Source organism: Triturus cristatus, chromosome 6 (genome assembly GCF_964204655.1).
Source record: "Triturus cristatus chromosome 6, aTriCri1.1, whole genome shotgun sequence".
NCBI classification, from domain to species: Eukaryota; Metazoa; Chordata; class Amphibia; order Caudata; family Salamandridae; genus Triturus; species Triturus cristatus.
In genome coordinates this window covers 1,665,498,361-1,665,520,315 of record NC_140589.1, presented here as the reverse complement: position 1 = coordinate 1,665,520,315, position 21,955 = coordinate 1,665,498,361, and the positions used below count along the sequence as shown (strand labels likewise).

Sequence of the window (21,955 nt, the reverse complement as noted above, 5' to 3'; positions counted from 1 at the left end):
GACCACTATGTTTCAGCCACTGACTTGAGACTTTGTCAATCGTGTCTTGGGTCAGATCAGTGGAGTATTCGTTTCTCACCTAATGCCATTTGTTGTTTGGGTGTATTATTCCATCCACTCCCCAGTGCTTTTATTGATCTGCACAAAAGACCACCTCACAACTATGGCCCTTTCTGTCGGCTCCAGTTGCCCCTCACCTGTGTGTCTTGCTCTAATTTGCCAACGCTTCATGCATTAGTGCGTTCCAGAAATATCGGTTGTGCCATTGCTTGTTCCTTTGGCTCTTTTGTATGTTGAATGGGTTGGTGAGAGCAGAATTTTCACTGGATAAAAAGCTGTTATAATAAAAAAAAATGGACCTCTAGACAAAGCAGAGCATGGATCTGTTCATTGCGAATATTCTGAGAACAGCAACTTAATTATTCATCCTTACAAATTATTACACATTTCTTACACACGTGTGCTTGTTTCCAGTTGTGTAAACTCCATCCACTCCCCCCATGTCAATGCAAGAATTTGAGTGAGTGGGTATGTTTTATTAAATAAAAACGTACTTAGAATGCTTGTATTCTGATAGGTGCACACTTTATAGTACATTTTCTTGAGGATTCCGATAAAAGTAAGCTCTCTATACAGGAGATATGTTCTCACAATACAACAGGAAAGTTTCAGTATTGTACATAACCCACAGGAATCCATATATTGAGTGTGAACCACATACACATACAGCACTCCAGCCATGATGCTCCTCTCTGTGGTCTTAGAAGCCGGCTATATCAGGTACTTTAAATAAGAAGATAAAGTGCGCGTGTCTATGCCAGAGCTACTTTAATCTTAAGTAGGCTACATGCTGACGCACATGGAACGCAGCAGGGAGGGCGTGTTCGCATTAGCCTACTTAAGCATACCCATGCTTTATATGCAAACAACTCAACAAGTTGCAAAATTCTCAATTTCTTTGTCTTATCCAAGCAATTATTACATTTAAGTAGAAAATATATACACATATTTAAACATATTATTTTAGCAAGTTGTTTTTTTTCTTGCACTACATGTTTAATATGTTTGTCTATGTTTTTAGGCAGCATAATAATTCCTAACACTGCAGATAGTGGCTGGGTGTGCCCTTTTCTAACAGAGATTGGACAAGTATCCCACGCGTTAAAGGTTTCTTAGTGCAAATCAGTCGCAATACAGTCAGTCGCCAGTGCTGCTATGAACTGGTACTATCACCTTAAAAAATGGTGGCTTCAAATCCCATTGATCTGCGGCCATTTATATTTTACTTGTTGTCGTAGGACGCATATATTCCATTTTAGACCTAGAAACCTCAAGTGCTGTACACCAATGTCTTATTAATGCCTATGTTAATGAAACCTTTTTTTCTATTTAAAATAAATTCTAATTTCGTTTCTATAGGGGGCTAGTATTAGGAAATGGATGGGGGACAGAGCTTCCTGCATACCGCGTCAATTAAAGTCTATATCCAACTAGACTTAGTCTGATTTAATAAACCGTACAAAAAGAATGACGTGGCTTGTAAACAAAAGTTAGGCTGTTAAAAGGATCAGGCTGCTGAGGTGGAAGGCTGTGTAATGACTCTGTCACACAGGGTCCTGTAGCTGGCAGCACTCCCCACCCAGTTTTACATTCCAGATTTAGCCTTGGGGACACATTCTGTTTACATGGACTCCAGAAGCCCATGAATCCATTTATGGGCAGGAAATACATCAAATTCTGTTTTTCTACCATATCCTCTCTGCTTGTTGTGTGTGCAGACAGCCGAGTAAAGCCCATCGAGTTATAATGAAATGGGATGTAACACCCTTAGCAATGTCAGTTTTGAAGGTATTTTGAAAAGTGTCCACTTGGAAAAAACGTTAGTTTTTATAGTGAACAGCGTGTCCTCAACAGATAAACAGAGCTCCAACACTTATAGCTAGAATCGGTTAGCCGGTGCAGTTAAATTCCTTTGCCTGGTGTATTTTTTGCAGTGATTGGTTGCTACCTGAAAATATGTAACCAGAATCAACATGATGGCCAGTGAGGGCGAGCACCATTGTCACCAACAAGTGTTTGTTCTTAAAATGACACTTTTCAGAAGATGTTTTTGTTAAACTTCTGTGAGAACCACTGTCCTAATAAACATCTTAATTTCTCTACAAAACCCTCTTCAAATGTTTAAAAAAAAACATATTTACACGTACAGTCTTGGGAGATACTTACTTGCACATCAAGCCTTTAAAAATTGCACTCGTTCCATCTTCTTTGTATTAATTGCAAAACATCTAAGTTATCATTATTATAATTTTAGCACGCAGGTCACCTACCTCATCTTATCATACATTTGACTAGATTATTAGCAGGGTATATTCTAGTTCATCATTTCATTTACAGATTAGCATTAGCATCTTGTTTCATGTGGACAGTCCTAGAATATTATATCTTTGTTGAAAAGTGATTTTGATATGCAAAATATATAGTTTAAATTCCCTGAAATACAGAGGGTTTAGAAATATTTGACCTATTTTTATTGCAAAATCTAATTGTCTTCTTTAAATTCCAGTGAGAATATTTGACTTTCCTCTAGAGTGTAGTCTCTTTCAAATTTACTTTCAATGATGACACAGATGTTGGTAATTCTGTATTTCCACTCAACGGAGTCTAAACATTTTAAAAACGTTGCACCTCCACCGTGTCCTTTATATACAATATTCATGCACAGATGCCAGCCATGCTGACTTCATACATTAGGTTGATTGATTCACATATCTTCATCTTACTGATTTTCCAAATTCAACATCGCCCAGATGTTCAGCTGATTGTAGCAACGGTTGGTGTCTTCCCGCTTTCCTCGTCTTCGCCGGCCTCCACCTGGTTAGACTTACCAAAGCCTTTCACTTTTTCCAAAGTAGATTTAAATGTCTCTTTCAGGCTCTTCTCTAGTAGCCATCCTTCGCTCTCGCATTCTGGGTCTTCAGGGTTTGAAATACTTCCCAGGGATGTGTGCAGTAAGCGCAAGCCGACCATCACTGTCATCTGTGGAGGACATAGGTCATAGTGTTAGTAGAGCAAAATGTTAATGAGTCCTCTCCATGATCAGAGAATGCCAAGTCCTTTGATAGCTCATATTCAGATACTGCTGTATAATGCTCTCTACAGTCTTATTCACACACCTCAAATTCGAAACTGATTGAAAAAGCAAACTCCTGCATCATAACAATTAATTTAGAAAGCCCAGAGTTTCAAATTGGCCAGGGTCTTTTTTTGAAGTGCAAGATTTTTGGGCTTGCGCAATGCCAGCCTTACTGAAAAAAAAATTTCTACATGATTTTCTTAATTGCTGACTAAACTAAGGCAAAATATTTTTATAAGGGAGGTGCCCTCCTTAGCATTCTGTTAGTCCTTCAGACATCAATCCAGCTACTCCGCGATAGTAGAATCTCTTCTAGGGAGATTCTCAGTAGGTTCACTATAGGGCTTGGAAGTCCATCAATCCTTTAGTACCATTCTCCTATAAATGCACCGTTCTTGCTGGCCACTAACTAGATCATGTTGGACATGTCACTCCAACCAGGGACAACAACTATCACAAAATGCCATGCTAGGTCTACGAGGTTTCTAGGTCAGGAAAACATAAACAACTTCTCATATACCAGTTACCTCATTATTTCTGTGTTATCGGGTTAAAACTGTTTGCGGATAGTAATCCTTATCTAACCAAGACTGAAAGACATAGACTAGGCCGAGACCCTGAAAATTATAATGTTGTGGGGCAGCATCACAAGGTCACCACTTCTCGCGCTTTTTGTTCCTGTTGAAAATTTCTGTTTTTCTGCTTGATGTATTAGGATTTCCAGAATACCTGCATTAAAGGCCAGATAGGTTAGCCCAGATTCAGTGTGTCCTCTAGGTATAGCCTTTTACCCCTTATGTACAAGGTCACATTTTTGCAAAGAATCCCAGATGTCCCACGTGTGGGCAGTTGTAGCCTTCTCTTACATGTTTGTTATGGACCTGTTCTGGAAATACCAGGGGGCATATCATCAAGACAGGCGATAAAATTATCGCCGCTTTAGCGGCAGAAAACTGCGGCCAAAGCGGCGATAATGGGCTTGATAATATGCTCTATGGAATTCCAATTGAAGCCTATGTTAGATGTGAAGGACATCTAACCTGACTAATATGGCCCATACTTCCTATCAGCCACCACCAGATGGCAGATAGAAGTATGAGCTTACAGAGCAAAGTCTAGAATCCGGGTTCCTATGGGGTGCCGCTAAGCAGTCCTGATCACAGGAACCAATCCACATTGAGTGAGCTTGTCTCAATCGCAGGAGCTGCAGACCTTGTGCACAACAGAGTTTGTGCCCAACCATCTTGTGGTACAATGCCTTCCCAATAATCAGCACAGAACTGGACCTCAAAACACCCCACCGAACCCCCTTCCAGCAAGTAGGGAACGGGGAAGCTTAATGGCTGTTGGCCTCAATTTGTTCCTCAGTGGAAACAGGACACACCCGGGGCTCTCCTCCTGCCTGTACAGCTCCTCGTCACCAGTGAAAATATAGGGCATTGAGGAAGATGAAGACTTCTTATATCAAGCAAGTTCTTTATTAAGAAAGTCTGTCGGTAGGGAGCTTGCATACAACCGGAGTCCCTCCAACTTCTTCTTGAATCCCCTTCCCCGCGTGCACAGAATGATCCAGCATTCTTGTGCTGATGGTGGAGCAAAGCCAGACTAACTTAAAATATTGGACGAGTGACTTACTATGCTGAAATGAGACAGGGGGATTTTACAGTAGCATATTACTTCTAAAGAAAGCACAAACCAATTACTAGTAGGATTTTCATCATCTCAGAGTTTCCAGGAGTATGAGGACAGAAGACAACTCGATCACTATATATCAACCTGAAATAGAAGAGCAGAATTCTTAAATGTTAAGTGGTATCAGTTTTCTAACTTTCAACAGGATGTTTTCCACTCCATTGGCCGCTGTGATGATGTATGCTAAATACTGTACATTATGCCAATGTGGACTCATTTCTTTCCAAATCCTTAATTGCTCATCTGGTAAGAAACGGAATATGAGTGATGCTGCACCTTTGTTAGAGGGTGTATGGTCCATCTGGCACCTCCCATGTCAACACCCAGGACCACTGGAAGTAGCAGGAATCTCCATCTCAATCTAATGCTTTCACAAAAGATGCCTTGATGGAAACAAGACGAGTACCATTATGTTCTGGGCCAAATTCGTTAGGCATGTGGGTGTAGAATTGCACTAGGCTCAGCTCCTTGTACACTGGAGGAAGGTATAAGTGGGCGCTCCTGCGTCCTACCCATGCTATCGGGATTCTCACATCACAACTAATTTCGCCACTATCTGCCCATCAGAAAATGTGATATTCGTGAGATATTGTCAAAGGTTGTGGTCAAAATAGTGATGGCGGGCAAAATGCTGCAGAACGGTATGTCGCTGGAATGCACTTATAACGAGATTTGTCAGAATTGTATGTGCCTTTCTAATTGTTATAATAAAAAGGTTTTTAAAAATGTTTTAAAAAAATGTGATATTAAACAGTGTACTACACTCAGCAATGGGAATAATACCAGTCTGCAAGCCAATGAGAGCTGCTGATGTGTCGGTCTGTAGGCATTGCCTGCAGTATTGGATTTAAAGATGTGCCCTTCTTTAAATCTCTAAATACGGGAACAGTTTCGATGCTGCACTAGGAGAATTGTACGGTTGTTCATTGTCAAAACTGACAAAATATGACAGTGGCTTATTGAGACTGGGAAGCAAAGCCTTCTTCCAAGAATGATTATTCACAAAGCCCCTCTTCTGTGAATTAACATTGATTGCAGCCTATTTTGTGAGTTATCTTCGGTTCTTACGGATCTCAAATGCACCCCTTCCATCTCATCCCCATTTTAAGGTAGTTAGAAATACTTGTGGGAGAATGCTCTTTCCAGTCCATTGACAACCGAGGTTTAGCCTTAAGCCTGGGGCCTGTCTTCGGGAGTTAGGGTGAGATTTTGGCATTGCGGGGGAAGGGGAGATCTGTAGTGGTTGAAGGAAAATGACAAGGGAAATCAAAGAATGCTAATCTTTCAAGGGAGGAGGTGGGAGGTCCCACAGACGCAGGGGTTCAAAAATGGCCTGCACCATAAGTTACAGAGACCGTCGGAACTGTAAGGGTGTGCTGCCCTTTCCAGCTACTTCCGAGCCCAGCTACTGGGATACTGGCTGCCAAACTATGAGACGAGTCCTCTTTTTCAGAGGCACTGATGTATCTCACGCTTCCTCTGAAAAAAATAGGATATTGTATTGATGATCTTCCAGATGCTTTCGAAGCTCGCAATGTCAATATTCTCTTCCTAATTCTGATGCTGATGAATCAGGGAATTAAAACATTGACCCCAGTCCAATATTTTACTATTTGTTTCTCTACTGCTTCGCTCTGTGGGGTGTATTTGTGCACAATGGCTCTACTTTTATGCATGATTTTAGTGGATCCGGGATCCCGCTGGAGACAAAAGCAATAGGGTCATCTGTGTCCGCCTTCTCTGGGAGGTATCCTTGTCTTACCTGCTTACCTGTCACTCTGGGGTGTGTAGGGAAGGAGTGGTGCCAGGAATACTCAGGAGGGCAAGGATGGATAGGAATAGCTTAGTTCCTATCCTCAGCAGCCTGCTTTTCAAGCAGCTCCAGATATGGCCCATAAGGGTGCTGGCCAAAAAAGAGAAGATTTAGCAAAAGAGGTTTTTGAACTGGCTCAACCTTTCATGTTCTAAGCCAGAAATTTCTGTGAGCAGCAACATCTGAAAGCACACCTACAGAAGAGGCTTTAAGATTCAAAGCGCCTTTTAATGAGTCACTTTCTGTAGACACAGCAGATCTCAGCAAATGCGCTTCACACTTTAGGGTTGCACCTTGAAGTTCCCCTGAAGTGACGTCACCCTGTTCAGGAGCACTAGAGGCCATGCCTATCAACATGGTGCCCGAGTCATTATTCCACCCCCCTACTACAAAAGAGATAATCTAAGGTAACAACGGGTGGGGGCAATTCTTAGAAGTCTACAAAGCTGTCTTTGCACAGCAGAGAATTTAGGGAATTATAAATGAGAATCTTAGTGAAGTGACTGCACACCCCCCCAACAGTGGTAAGAAATAGAAAAGGAAAGAGAAAAGAAATTAGTAGAAGCCTACCTTTTTTTCAAAAGGGCAGGCGCCCAAGCACACCACAATTTGTCTTGTAGGAAGATAGTAACCAGCATTTGCGAGAATTTAAGCTATTGGAATTGTAAATGACAATGCCTTTTATTTACCTGATTTGATACTTAGCACATAGATAAAAGGCATTGTCATTTACCATGCCAATATCTCAAACTCTTGTAAATGCGAGACCTATTCAAAGAAGCGGCTACCATTGTCCCGGGCTGCTAGGAAAGTGAAAGCACCCATAGCACACTGAATGTTGCAGGAAAGCATGTCGTGCCTGCAGTAGGAGAAACTCATTACAGAAAATAATGCTTCGTGACTAAAAAGACATACAGTGTAACAACCAAAGTAAAAGGGCCATTCCTCATGGGGGGTTACAAATGAAGACAAGGCGGTACTAAGGATCGGCTAAAAAGTCTATTAACGAATCAGAAGCCAGCATTTACGAAGGACAATGACACAAGCCAATGACAAATATGGGTGGAGAGTGGGTGAGGCTTCTGGTCCATACTCCAATACAGCATGCCTCGCAGAGCTTCGCATGTGCTGCCCAGGCTCGACCTAAAAAACAGGATTTGCTTTGCTTGAGGGTAAGTGATGCCTTAGGTCTCCCTTAAATTGAGCAGTTGAAAAGATAGGGCTAGTAGGGGCCTGTTCTCTTGAGATGGGACGCCTCATATGTTTGGAAGAGGGAATAGTAATAGCAAAATATAATAATGCCAAACAAGCTTTTCTGAAGCGAGGAATAGATAGGAGAGCTTTGCTAGAGTGACATGAGCGAAGGAGACTGTAAGCCCATAGACAAGTTCTAATAAAATAAGGAAACTTGCTAAAAAGTGGCATAGGCAAAATGCACAGAACTTTAATTTGAATGTGGACTCAGATTGGGAGCTTTCAACGGAGGCTTCAGGGGCATAACCAGCAGCAGTCAAGCTCATATGAGCCGCATTGTTTTGTGCTGAATGCAAATTTTGAAGAAGATAATGTGTCAGGACCGAGTAAAGTGCATTAGCTTAATATAGTGAGGATCCAGTGGTTATATGGTTGTGTGATGGAAAAATGCATGTCTCAACAACGCATGTTTTAACCACGCGGTCTAAACTCCAACCGTGTCTTTACCACGCATGCCTTTACCTCGTAATTTTGTGTTAAAGACATGTTTAGTAAATGGGCATGTGTGGTAAAGATCACACTCCTGCGCCTCTGCCCTAAACACTAAAAACACCCTAAACCTAAAATCCCTTCCTCCTCTCTACCCCAGCCCAACTTCCCCCTCAACCTGAAAACTGCCCCTACCATGTCCCCTACGCTGAGCCCTACAACTCAGCCCCCTTAAAACTACTCAGATCCCAGCCCCGTCCCTGAGCCCTAAAACTAAGCCCCACCCCCTAAAACCTAACCCTACCTAGCTTTGCCCAACTGCCCCTCAGCCTTAAAACTGTCCCTTTCCTGTTCCCTGCCCTGAGCCCTAAAACTCCCAACCCCCCAAGCCCTGAAAACTACCCCCATCCCACCACCCAAACTACCCCCAACCCAAATAATCTACCCCCACCTCCGTTCCTTGCCCTGAGCCCTAAAACTCCAAGCTGCCCCCTCCACCTGAAAACTGCCCTATCCTGTCCCCTGCCCTAAGCCCTACAACTCAGCCCCCTAAAAATGTCTCCGACCCAAGGCCCCTCCCTGAGTCCTAAAACAAGCCCCCATCCCCTTAAACCTAACCCCACCTACTCCCGCCCAGCCCAAATGCCCCATAACATTAAAACTGCTCCTTTCCTGTCCCCTGCCCTAAGACCTAAACCTCCCGACCTCCCAGCTGTGAAAACTACCCCGACCCCCACCCCCAAAACTACTCCCAACCCACATAATCTACCCCAACATGCGTCCCCTGCCCTGAGCCCTAAAACACCCGACCCCCGTCGTCTCCGTAAACCACCCTGACCCCCCTCCAATCGCTGACCACTACCCCACAACCCCTTCAAACTACTACCCACCCCTTAAAACCCGATTTACCTCTCCACTTCGTCCCGATCCTTCCTGTTCCCGCTCTTCCGCCTGACAGCAGTAGCAACTAGACCGCGCATATGCCTCAACCACACCTATCCATGGTTAAGGCATAATCCTGGTTTAGACTCCGTGGTACCGTCTGCATGGCTCAGCCCCACGTAGTTCACGCTGCATGGTTAAGGCTGTTTCCCGGATTATATGGCTACTTGTCTTTGTGTTTTGTAAATGTAACCAGGTCCCCTCAATGGCAATATTGGGCCATTTATACAATTTAAATGTAGAATTAGATTATTATTGAATCACTTTAACAGTAATTCTCCATTGTTTTCTATGGAAGTGTTTTGCAGTACCAATGGATGGCCATGTGCGGTGCTTGAATTTATCCAATGGAGGGCTGGAGTACATTTAAGCCTGTTTTGACACCTTTACGGCTGTAGTAACTTTTGAAGTATACTTTGTGAATTGCAATGGTTTCACTCTTTTTGGGGGGGGTGTTTTATATTAGAATGTCCGCGACAAACCCCTCCTTAACTTTCCCTTAACCTCAACAATTTTTGAGTAATTATTTCCCGTTTTCCAATCACTCTGTTGTTTCTCTCATATTTACTGCAAGTTATACACTTAAGTGTGCAGAGATCTCCGCTACCAGGATAGAGCTCTCCGCAGAGAAAAGGAGAGATGGAGATATCTACCGTAGGTTTACGAAACTCATTTGTAGTAATTGAGTAGTACTACTATAAAAGTAGGCTATGCACTACAAAATGCAGGTGTGAATCTGGCCTATAGAATGTAAGGCAGGCAGTTGCTGATGGGAGGACTTCCTGCTGTGGGCCAGAGTAGGAGATACTATCTCTTAGGGCTTTGATTTAGTTGACAATGAAAGACAGGTTGATGGTACATGAAGGCTTGATGATTCGCTGGGAGGCACAATCTCACTGTACACAGTGAGGTGCAGCCTAACAAAATAAATGCTTAAAGTAGCAAATCTGCCTTTTCTGTGTGGTCATCCGATATTCTTCACCTTTTTATACACCCTATTTTTTGCCACTGCTAATGTAGTAAAGTGCCTGTGCTTGTCTTCTAAAAAATGTGCAGTACATTAGAACTCCCTATTTTACCTATTTAACTTTACTATATATCCATTGTTAATGCTGCCTAAAGTGTGCCTATAGCCTGGAAAGTTACATGTTATATGCAAGCTTCAATGTATATTTATACCACGCACGTATGTAATAAAAATATATGTCTACCAGGAGACCAATGTGCTCTGGTTAGAGTACAGTTTAATTGCACTGCAGTGTCACACATATGGCGGGCCTTTGCCATGTATAAAAGGCCTATTTATATGCTAATAAGGCATCTCTAAAGTGTGACTTGTAAGGGCACACTACCTAATGGGGTTAATGTGCCATTCCAGTAAAATAAAATCCAAAAGCTATTTCAGTGTGTTGAACTTGTACACTTTTCCCCAAGTAAGTTTAGATTGGATTAAAATCTTAATTTCATATCTCCAGTAAGGAAGAGCGTACAAAAATGTTTCAAAGTTATTTCCTGCTTGGATTTCAAAATCTGATGTAATGGTGATACCAAATGTTTCATAACTTGAACAAAAAATAACTTTATAAGAATGTGCTTTAAGACCGCCTGAGCTAGAACTGGCTTAAAACCAGTTCTGCTACTCATCACACTTGCAGAGCTGGAATACACATCCTTACCTGGGAGAGTTTATGGCTGTGGTTCATAGGACAATGGCCTGCAACTGAGCCCAGGAAAGGCTAATGCTTGTTAAATGCTCTTCACCTAGCAGGTTTTAGCTATCTGGGAGTGGGCAGGAGCATATGGCAAAACAAAGGGCACCTTTAGCACTACCTCTTTTGACATGGACATGCCAAGGACGACTTCTCATATTCTTTCCCACGGCCTGTCTGGTGGCTGCTAGATTTTGCCACCTTAAAACAGGGACTACTGGGTCTTTTTTCAGAACAGCAACGAGGTGGTGCTGCTAAAGGAGGTGAGGGAATCCAAGCAAATGGTTAGAATTGGGTGGCAGTATTTTTCTAACCTCTTCAGAACATTTGTGGAACTGGGAAGTCTGCATCTGAAGAAGGTGGTTCTACTGGAAGAAGAATCCTGACCTCTGGCTCCTGCTGGAAGAAGAGGACTCGCAAGGACTCCGGAATCCTGCTGTCACCCTGGGACTTAAACTGCTCTCCAAGGTTCAAATGGTTGGTCTCCTGTTTACCTGCTTTAGGGACACGAAAGAACTCCTGAATCCAAGAGGGCCCAGCTGACCAAAGAGGATTCAACCCTACTGGAGACCTGGCTGGAGAGAGACCCGGTGCCCAGAAGCCTGCCTTATGTAGCTGGGAGCTGCAGGACTGACCAGAAGAAACTTTCCCAGCAATTGTAAACTAACACTGAAGGTATAACCTTTAAGTGGTGCAACCTGCTTGGCGTATTCGAACTCCGCTTCATCATCGTCAGCCAGAAATTGAGCCTAGGTTACGCAAACTGATGATTTGCTATAGTGCTTGAATTTTTCCAGGCGCTTGTGTCTTAAAACTTTTTAAATTCCTATCTTTGGTTCTCCTTACTCTATTTTGATGATCTCATTATCGTTTTCTCTTTTTATCAAAATTGTTTTTTTAATTTTCTTATGTTGTGTTCTAACCTTAAATTGTTGGTACTGCCTCAACCTAGAATGCACTTTTCTCGGGATTGACTACTGCTTGTGCCAGGGGATGAGCAAAGATTTTCCCTGAATTGTGTTTTGAACTAACCAGAGTAGATTTATGCAGCTGGTAGTGTTTCCTCATTTGTGACACATATTTCCTTCATTATGAATAATCCATTTAAGCCTCTCTCTTGGTTTTGGCTCTGCATTGTAAATATCTTTAGAAAACACAATCAAGTTGAGTAGGACCAAGAGGGATACTGTCCCTAGTACAGGAGTTGATTATCCTCATATCTCTATCACAGTTGCCTTATTTAATGTCACTACAAGTGCACTTCAACTGATGGGTTCGTTCCTCTTGGATCTCTCCTCATCTTTCCACGGATTACACTTCTCTTCATTTATTCCTGAAACAAAGAGGCTAATTCACTAAATCATTTAGGAGTATGTCACTACTCCTTTACATGCTACTGAAAGCCTTTGTGAATAGGCCCTAAACATTTAAAATGGGGATATTCAGGGATTAGTAATTTACAATTAGTATAAATAGAAAAGACTGTGTGCTGTTTTCACTTTTCCTAATAGGGAGTTTGACATTTCTGGCCCAATTTACAAAGGCATTTATGAATACATGAAGTAATATGTCTGTAGTATTATTTCTCTGACTCATACATTACTTTGTGAACTGGCCTCAAATGATTTAGAACTAAAATGCAAAACACCAAAATGTTGCTTGCACAGTATATATGTATTGTAATTAAAATAGCAAAAGATGTCTGGAGGTACTTTTCATTGGAAAGTTGTCTTTTTAACTTCAGTCATCACAGTAACAATACAATCAATACATTAATTGCTAAACACAATCATCTTTGCTTGTTAAAGCAATGGTATGTTGATAAGTAAGCTGTTTGGTGTTTTCACAGAAATATTAGGGGTAATTAAGAAGATTAGTATTCACCAGTGGGTGATCTCACAAACACCAATTACCCCCTGAGGACATATTGCATAAAGCATCCCGGGAAACAACGGGCATGCATGCATATTCCACACCCCTGGACAGTTTGGTATTACAGAAGAGGCCACAGATGGCGCTGGTCCCATATAGCTCCTGCACTATCCTAAAGGGGTTTTCACTCATTTGCATGTCTCATGCAAATGAAGGAAACACTTTTCCTCTGCTTGTGCGCCATATTATTGACACAGGTGCAGAGGCAAAGAGGGAGGTGGGAGGCATACTGAATGTGCACCACAAAGAAGTGGCCCCGTCTGAACGGGAGAAAGGGACTCAAATGGACCCCCCAGGAATTCCCCTGTTGGTGTGTGTAGTCATTCACTGATCTTTGTACCCCCTTTGAAATGAAGGTGGGTGCCACCCACCCAGAGAAAGATGGAGTGGCTGCTTCAATCACCTGATCTATCTTTCACTAATGCGCTGCCGTCAGGGCAGCATCCGTTTGAGGCTGCCCTGGGGAGGAAAGCTCTGATAACTCTGATACAGGTGAAGGCACTAGCACATCCAACCGGATCCCTGCCCCTAATTTTCCAGGCCCCAACAGTAATTTTTTAGGACAAGGCCAGAACGAACCACCCAAACGAGGTCGTGTAAAGTAGGCCCAAAGATGGTACAACCCACCGGGAGAGCGCCAAACCCGTCAAAAACTTTACCAATGGTAAGTGTTGACAATTTGCAACAAATACCCATTTTCAATCTATCACAGCACAAACTTTCAGATCCTGAATTATCTCTACTCGGTAAAGGACTATTATTTGTCCCCACCACCCACCCTAATTTTCTGGAACTCCACACCGAACTGCTTAAATTTTTCAGACGTCTACGTCTACATGCATTTTTTCTTCTGAATCCATCCCCTTCATCCATCTCCAATACTCCTTTCAGACCTCCGTCCACTTTTTCCCCCTCCACCAACCAGATTCCTGGGGAAATAACCACTTTTGAGAAACTTGTTTTGAATGATTTATCCATTTTGGAATCCAAAAAACGATTCATTCCCTACAACATTACCCTTCCAGAAAAGAAAGCCATTAACTCTCTTAAAATGAATGATTCGATAGTCACAAAATCAGCTGATAAGGGTGGAGACATTGTGCTTCAAGAAAAGGTTACATACCAAGCAGAAATCCAGCGCCAATTATCCAATACAGATCATTACTGTCGACTACCTACGAATCCCACAAAAGAATTACAGACACTTATCTTACAAATTACTACTGATGCAAAATTGGAGGGCTTCCTCAGCCAGAAAGAATACCTTTTCCTTAATGTAAAATCACCCCGCACTCCAGTCATTTACACCTTACCAAAGGTCCACAAAAACCAGATCAACCCCCCAGGACGCCCAATAGTTTCTGGTTGTGGCTCTATTTTAGAGCCTTTGGGCCAATATATTGACCACTTCATAAAGGATTTCGTACCATTGACCCACTGCTATATCAGAGACAGCATGGCCATGATTAACCTTATTGAACACCACCCTTTTGACCCTGCCCAGGATTTACTTTGCACCATGGATGTAGAATCACTCTACACTAATATTCCACAAATCCCGGCATTAACTGTGATCCAAGGGGTCCTTGACTCCAGACCTCGCCCCCACCCCGTTCCCACACTTGTTATTATCCAGTTGTAGAACTCTGTCTGACCCGGAACTTCTTCAGTTTTGAGAATGAATTCTACCAACAAGTTAAGGGTACTTCGATGGGCGCTGTCTTTGCGCCCAATCTAGCCATCCTCTACATGGATCAACTAGAAATGACTTCTGTCCTCTCCACAACTAACCCATTCCTCTCAGGTATCACTATGTGGCGCCGCTACATAGATGATATTTTCTTGATATGGCATCAAAATGAGGCTACACTTTAGCAATTCTTACACTGGCTCAATAACAACTGTTCTGTTCTGGTCTCAACTTCACAAGTACACATGACAGATCACATATCCCATTCCTTGACTTAACTTTATACCACTCCAATGGTGAACTATTCACCAAACTATACAGAAAAAGCAAAGAGAGAAATACACTACTCAGGTATGAAAGTCACCACCCCCGAGCACCTAGGGATTCCTTACCTTACTCCCAATTTCTCCGCATTAGGCGTAATTGTTTCTCTAAGGAGGATTATTTCTTTGAGGCCTCCACTCTCACCAAAAAACTCAGAGCCGTGGCTACCCTAAAAGACTAGTATGGAATGCACAGAAACGAGCTTGGTATTGCCCTAGGGAACTCCTTCTCTCACCCAAACTTAAAACCAACACCAACCGTATAGTTTGTGTCACCACTTTCTCCCCTGCCTCGAACCAAATTCGCAAATCCATTTTGCAACATTGGCCTGTTGTGAATGCGGGCAACCTCTCAATAGAGCGGCCCATGTTTGCCTTCTGGAAGAACCGGAACCTAAAGGAACATCTAGTTAGGGCTGCCTTACCTTCCTCGAGACCAGCGCTGACTCTTGATGCCCACTGGGGGTTAGAACCTCTCACCGGACATGCCAAATGTGGTAATTGCAATGTTTGTAGCACTACCATGGAAGGTAAAGATTTTGTATTCAACAATGTTTCTATTACCCTGAATTCCTTTTCCAATTGCAATACAAGCAATGTTATTTATTTCATCTCATGCCCATGCAACAAAATCTACATCGGCCAGACAACACAAAAAGTCAAATTGCGTATCGGCCAACACAGAAGCAGAGTGCGATGTAAAACCCCTAATGCCCCACTTGTCGAACATTTCATTGTAATGGGGCACAAAGAGGATGACATCAAATGGACAGTGATCAAAACCATCAATCAACCGCCGAGAGGTGGGGACATTGCTAAAATCCTGAACAAAGAAGAACTCAGAATGATCATTCGCACCAACAGCATCAGGCGGGGCCTGAATCGCAGTGAGGACTGGACAAACCTCATTTGATAGACTGTAATCTCGCCATTGCATTGCTGGATCACAGTTTTATTTTTAGAACTCTCTGCAAAATGCCAATTCCCTAACAATTTTGTTGTCATTTTCCCTTCCCCGTTTTATCCATATTGTCATTTGTTTATTGAATCTCGTCTCAGCAGTTGGGCATCGGCTGCTATTCTCACTCCAATCAGGCATGTGCACGTTTTTATTGAACTGCTTTCTGTTACTTGACTTAATCACGTGTCAGTTTTCTCCCTCTTTGGTTCATTATATCATTTTTCATGTGTAATACGCCGCAAAAAGAACAATCATCGCTATTTCATATCTATACATGTAAATTGTCTCTTTAGAATTGCTTGGTCCGCAGTGCAAGATTGTGTTCAATGTAACCTTTCTTCCCTTCACTTCTAAATTCCTAAGTCTATCTTCCCTTTCAATCTCACTCACCTAAGATGGCGCCGCTCACACACTTTTCACGTTTTAGCTGTCCACACGCTCTCCAAGCATTTAAACGCGCATAGAGGCACCATCGCCCCGTCACTCGGCTTACCACACCAGAGGACCCGACAGAATTCCGGTAAGCGCTGGCTACACCTCCTCCTCCCCCCTTCGCCCGTTACATAGTTCCAATTCCAACGGAACTGCACCTTTACCTAACTAATGACTGGCATTTCTATCCTTAGTGCATTGTCACGTCTCCTAAGCTTTCCGAACTATCACAACACTCGTTGGATCATCAACTTGTTGGACTCCTTCATTGTTTCCCTCCACATTAGGTAATACGATTTCCCATTGGCGTTGTTTCACCGTTTCGCCCACCATTTACTCACGTAACGCGTAACTTTTTTACTTCTAGTGGACTGTCATGCCATCGGATTATCGCAAACTCTCGATACATCCTCCGGAACGCTATCTAGCACGAATCTAGCGTGTACATTTTACCTCAGTAAGGTGAGAAGGCTTCTCCTAACCTTAGCCACATCCACTCATTGTTGCCATCACATGCACTTTGCCTGGGTAATTAATTCAGCGCGGTTAAATCTACCTTTTCATCCTCTTGTAAGTTGTCTCCGATTTCCGCGTACACACCCCCCCCTCCCTCCGCGGATTCGGAATTCTCACCCCTTCACTACCTTGCCAAGGTGCGCGCCACTCGTACCACGCATGTTACCTGAGCACACGGTACCCTCGCTCCCTGCTGTTACCAATAGTGGAACGTTCTTGATTCTCACGTCGAGCGTGATTGACACCTTCTAATTTTGACAGTAATAACACCAGCACGTCCATGCAACTTCTCATCGCCTTTCTTCGCCTAATTCGATCTGTTCTCATGATTTATGAGCTCGATGCATGCCCACACACTAGCATGCTTCCTTGTTACCACACCTACACTTTATGTGTCATAATTGTGACAAATTCACCACGCCGCCATTGGATCGCCCTAATCTTCTCTTTCTATACCTTTTTACCCACCGCTTACCCCTCCCCTTCTCTATACCACCCCCGTTTGTTTTCTCACAGGCAATTTCTGTTATAATCAGGCATGTACTCATCAATGTCCTGATGATGATCCTACTACCCTCGTAACAGGATCGAAACGTCGTCGACCCCAACAAAACAGCGTGCACATTAATCCATTGTGTAAAAAAGTGCATTCACTGTTTTTTTCAAAAGCTAAAGACATCTGATAATGTACAAAGCTCCTACTGTCTTGCCTGAAATGCCCTTGTGTGTTTTGTAATGTTGTTTAACTCATGGGATACAGGATTGTGTCCCACATGAATTTTGTTCCTATATGTGTTCATTGTTCCATTATAATATTAAACCGTTTGTCCGGCTGGACATCCAGAATATAGTATCGATTCTGAACTATATTTATTTGACCATTATTCTAATCGTTTGAGGACAACTGTTTTTTGTACTTAACTGGGGAGGAAAGCATCATCAGTTATAGGATGCACAGTTCACATTTGTGTCCGGTGCACTGCACTAAAGGTGCACCAAGGTGTAAACAGGTACAGTGCACCATTACTATAATACGACCCCTGGTGTCCGACAATGTAAACAAATGCAAACTGGGGCCAACTTCTAGATTCATTTAGTATGAAATTTGAATGTACTCCATAAATTGAGTTGTCCATCCTTTTTACTTTAATTTTCATATATTCAAGAGGCAACTATTATGAAATACAAAAAATACATTCAAGAGGAAATTATAGACATCCAATACAACCCTTACACACTTTACACTACAGAGCCTCCCAAAAAGTGGTTTACATGTGGATAAAAATTCATTTAAAAAGTGTGACTAAAAGAACGTGAAGACATACATACATACACACATATAATACACACATATATACACACGTGCAATGTGTGCGTATATATATATATGTATACATATATATACACACATCTCTCTCTCTCTCTCTCTCTCTCTCTCTCTCTCTCTCTCTCTCTCTCTCTCTCTCTCTCTCTCTCTCTCTCTCTCTCTCTCTCTCTCTCTCTCTCTCTCTCTCTCTCTCTCTCTCTCTCTGTCTCTCTGTCTCTCTGTCTCTCTCCCTCTCTTCCTCTCAAAAACCAAAGGTTAAAGTGGAGTCATAGGTGAGGAAGGTAGTAAGATTTTATCTTATGTTAAAAAACCCTTATAATTCACTGAAAAATCATGAACATTTAAAAACAAAAAAAACGATGAAATTCACCAGTTATACATAAGTATAATTGTACTGCCATAGATTTCAGATATTGACAGTGATGTAATATGTGAGGACATAAGCAGTGCATCACAGCTGTGCAAGTTATACTTATGTCAGTTACATATAAAGGTGAATTTCATTGTTTTTTTTAACAGTATTCATGGGTCCATACATCCAGGATATATATATAAATGTGAGTGTCATCATCAGGTCTGGATTAATTTGAAAAGCCGTAAGAAGAAACCTGAATGGAAAATAAGCTCCTCATTGGTCGGTAATTTGAATAAATAATGTTGGATGGGCAGTGTTAGGATGTCACTGCCAGTGGGCAGTATCCGGATCAGCATTGTCATGAAGAGCATTATTCAGGACTTCAGTGTTGAGGTCTGAAGTATCAGTGTGTGCGGTGTCATCTTAGACAGTTCAGCAAGTGCAGAAGATCCCTGTGTGTGGTATTAGGGTGTGCAGTGTCAGAATGCAGATTCCTGTGGGCACTGTCAATGGGCAGTAAGAGGGTCCGACGCTGGCTTCCATTCAGAGTAGGGGCAGCTCTCCTCCTTCAAAGACACTTCCAAATCTAATTCATGCCCTCTCTATTCCCTGACGGAAGTTCTTCCACTATAGGAAAGTCTGTACTCCATGTCTATAGGAGTGCCTTCCCAGTGTGTTCTTGTGTTTTGAGTGTCTGCCATTTATTGCAGCATTATACCTCTACTTGTATCTTGTACGCGTATGTAACTTGCACACGTCACTTTTTCCTCTTGTAACGTATCGTATGCTACCTCTTCTTGTATTTTGTTTGCTTTTGATACATGCACAATTGTCACTTTTGCCTCATGTAATGTAACGTTTGCTTTTTTAACATGCCCACTTGTAATTTTCTCCTCATGTAACGCTACTACTCCTATTGCGAAGACACCTTCGGGTAAAGTCATCGCTATATAAAAACGCATAAAATAAAAACAAATAAATAAATAAATAGATGCACCGTGGCCTGTGTTAAGCATTCAATGTCAGTGTGTGTGCAGTGTCAATCAGGCGGTGCTACAGTGAGGGGTATGCAGTTCGAGTGTCGCTAGGGTCTGCAGTGCAGAGGTCATTGTCGGGACTTGCAGTGTAAGGATGCTCACTCTCACTGCATGCAGTGTCTGTACGCAGGGCCAGGTTGGCATTTTCAGTTGCTATGAACAGGATCTCAGTTTTCGATGTGCGGTATCATGGTAGGCAGTAGCCTAGGTAGCGGGGACACTTCTGATGGTAGTAGAGCCCATGGAAGGCAGTGCGTGTGCAGTGGCAACATCGCTGCAGTTTTCAGGTCTGCACTGTTCTGATGTGCAGTTCCAGGGTGTGTAATGCCACCATCAGCATGCTCTCCCATTCCCAGTCAATGAGAAGAGCTCTCCTCTTCGTATTGATGATCTACATCTCTGTCTCCGTCTCACTCTGTCTCCCTCTCACTCTGTCTCTGTCTCCCTCTCACTCTGTCTCCCTCTCACTCTGTCTCTGTCTCCCTCTCACTCTGTCTCTGTCTCTCTCTGTCTCCCTCTGTCTCTGTCTCCCTCTCACTCTGTCTGTCTCCCTCTCACTCTGTCTCCCCCTCACTCTGTCTCTGTCTCCCCCTCTGTCTCTGTCTCCCTCTCTCTGTCTCCCTTTCTGTCTCCCTCTCCCTCTCTCCCTCTCCCTCTGTCTCCCTCTCACTCTGTCTGTCTCCCTCTCACTCAGTCTCTGTCTCCCTCTCACTCAGTCTCTGTGGATTGTATACCTCATGTCCAACTGTACGTATTGGACTATATGATCATAACACTTGACTTCATGGCTTTGCCCCAGAGGCATGCCCACCACTCAGACTCCACAAGTACACATGGAAACAGGTGATCGGTTGCTTTGACATCTTCACATTTCTGGCAGCAGTAGTTCATTATCTCTCCCACTGATTGCAGGATTGTGGCTGGGTTTAGACTCACCAACTCAAACATGGAACCATGTTGGGCCAGGTCTTTATAGGAAACATCTTCCTTGAAACTGCACTTCTAACCTGCAGTAACTCACAAAGAAGCAGGATGCCTTGAAACAATATGTTTTGCAGCTCGTTTTAAGATAATACCGATGCCCCAGTAGGGCTGGGGCCATGTTTCTCCAGTTCAACATCATCATGAGAATGTGCTTGTTTACAAAGCATCATTCCGAATCTTTGTGTGTGCGTAGTTTCTCTGAATGCCGACATCAAATGTGAAACGATGGGGCATATTTACAAATAAATGTCTGAGTGCAGTGTTACGCCAAATTTGGCAACGCCATGCTCTGAAATGTTTAGAACACAGTGATGCGCCGAATTCACAAGAATGCGGAGCACCCGTGTCTTCCCTAGTGCTGGCGCTAAAAAAGCTTCCTAGCGGCAGCGCAAGCACCCTGCCGCCCTGCTGCAAGGGTGCTTGCGCTGCAGGGGCGATTGTTTATGTGCAGGAAGGGTCACCTTCCTGCACATAAACAATCAGTAATGGTGATTTGCTCTTTCTGGGTGTGCTGCATTCTGCAGCACACATAGGGAGAGCCAAAAAGAGGAGAAATTAATAATTTATCCTCGTATCCCATTCTAAGACCAGGTATTCCCTGGACTTAGTTTTTGGAGCTGCCCCAGCCTTGTAAAACTGGGTCAGCGTCAAAAAGCAATGGGTGTTGCGGTGGGACGCCCACAGCAACACCCACTGCCTGCCCCTTTGACACAGAGGACTGCGGCGGAAAGGGGCATATTAACAAGGTGGTGTTAAGGCACGTTAAGTGCTTAGCACCACCTTGTAAATATGGGGAATGCCACTGTGCCACCGGAGCGTCACAAAAAGTGATGCTCGGTGGCGATAGGGGCTTGTAAATATGCCCCTCAGTTACTTAATCATAGAAGAGTGCACACCTTTATCTGAGTTAGACTGGATTTCTTGTAATATGGTCCTACTGTGTACCTTACAAGTCAACTTGACCTTTACAATTAGAGTTTACATTGTGTTTAGCATGCACCTCCCGTGCAATGAAAGGCAATTTAAGAGTCACATCCAACCACCAGTGACCTTCCAATGCAGGCCATGACCTCACTGTGCTCAGGGGCTCAAGCTACGCCTCATGGACAAAGCCCAACTGCACTGAGAAAGCATCTGGAGTTGCTTGAGGTCAGAGGAGCAGGTGCCTTTCATTGGGACTGTACTGATTCTCTGGGGCTCAGCCAATGTTAGTTTGCAACTAATTGATTCTGGCTTTAATTGCACAGGCGAGCTAAAATCTAATGGATGGGTTAGCAAGTCCTATGCCAGAGGCCAGTGCTCCAATCCGGCCCCCCTTTTTGTCAATATATATCTAAAAGAGGTAATCGCTGCTCTTGGGGCCGTAGGGACAAACAACCCCTTCTATGATGTGTCACGTAGGCAGTCCTATCCTGTCCTTTTC

The 21,955-nt window shown here is 43.1% G+C and overlaps 1 protein-coding gene across 1 annotated transcript in view; it reads right to left on the bottom strand.

Annotated features, from left to right (window-relative positions):
• Nucleotides 1-515: 515 nt before the first annotated feature.
• Nucleotides 516-21,955, bottom strand: part of PRPH2 (peripherin 2) — a 165,645-nt gene continuing 144,205 nt past the window's right edge. The window contains exon 3 of the mRNA XM_085612827.1: nt 516-3,039. Within this exon, the coding sequence (XP_085468953.1) occupies nt 2,815-3,039 (225 nt within the window). The 3' untranslated portion in view covers nt 516-2,814. The remainder of the gene's footprint in view (nt 3,040-21,955) is intronic.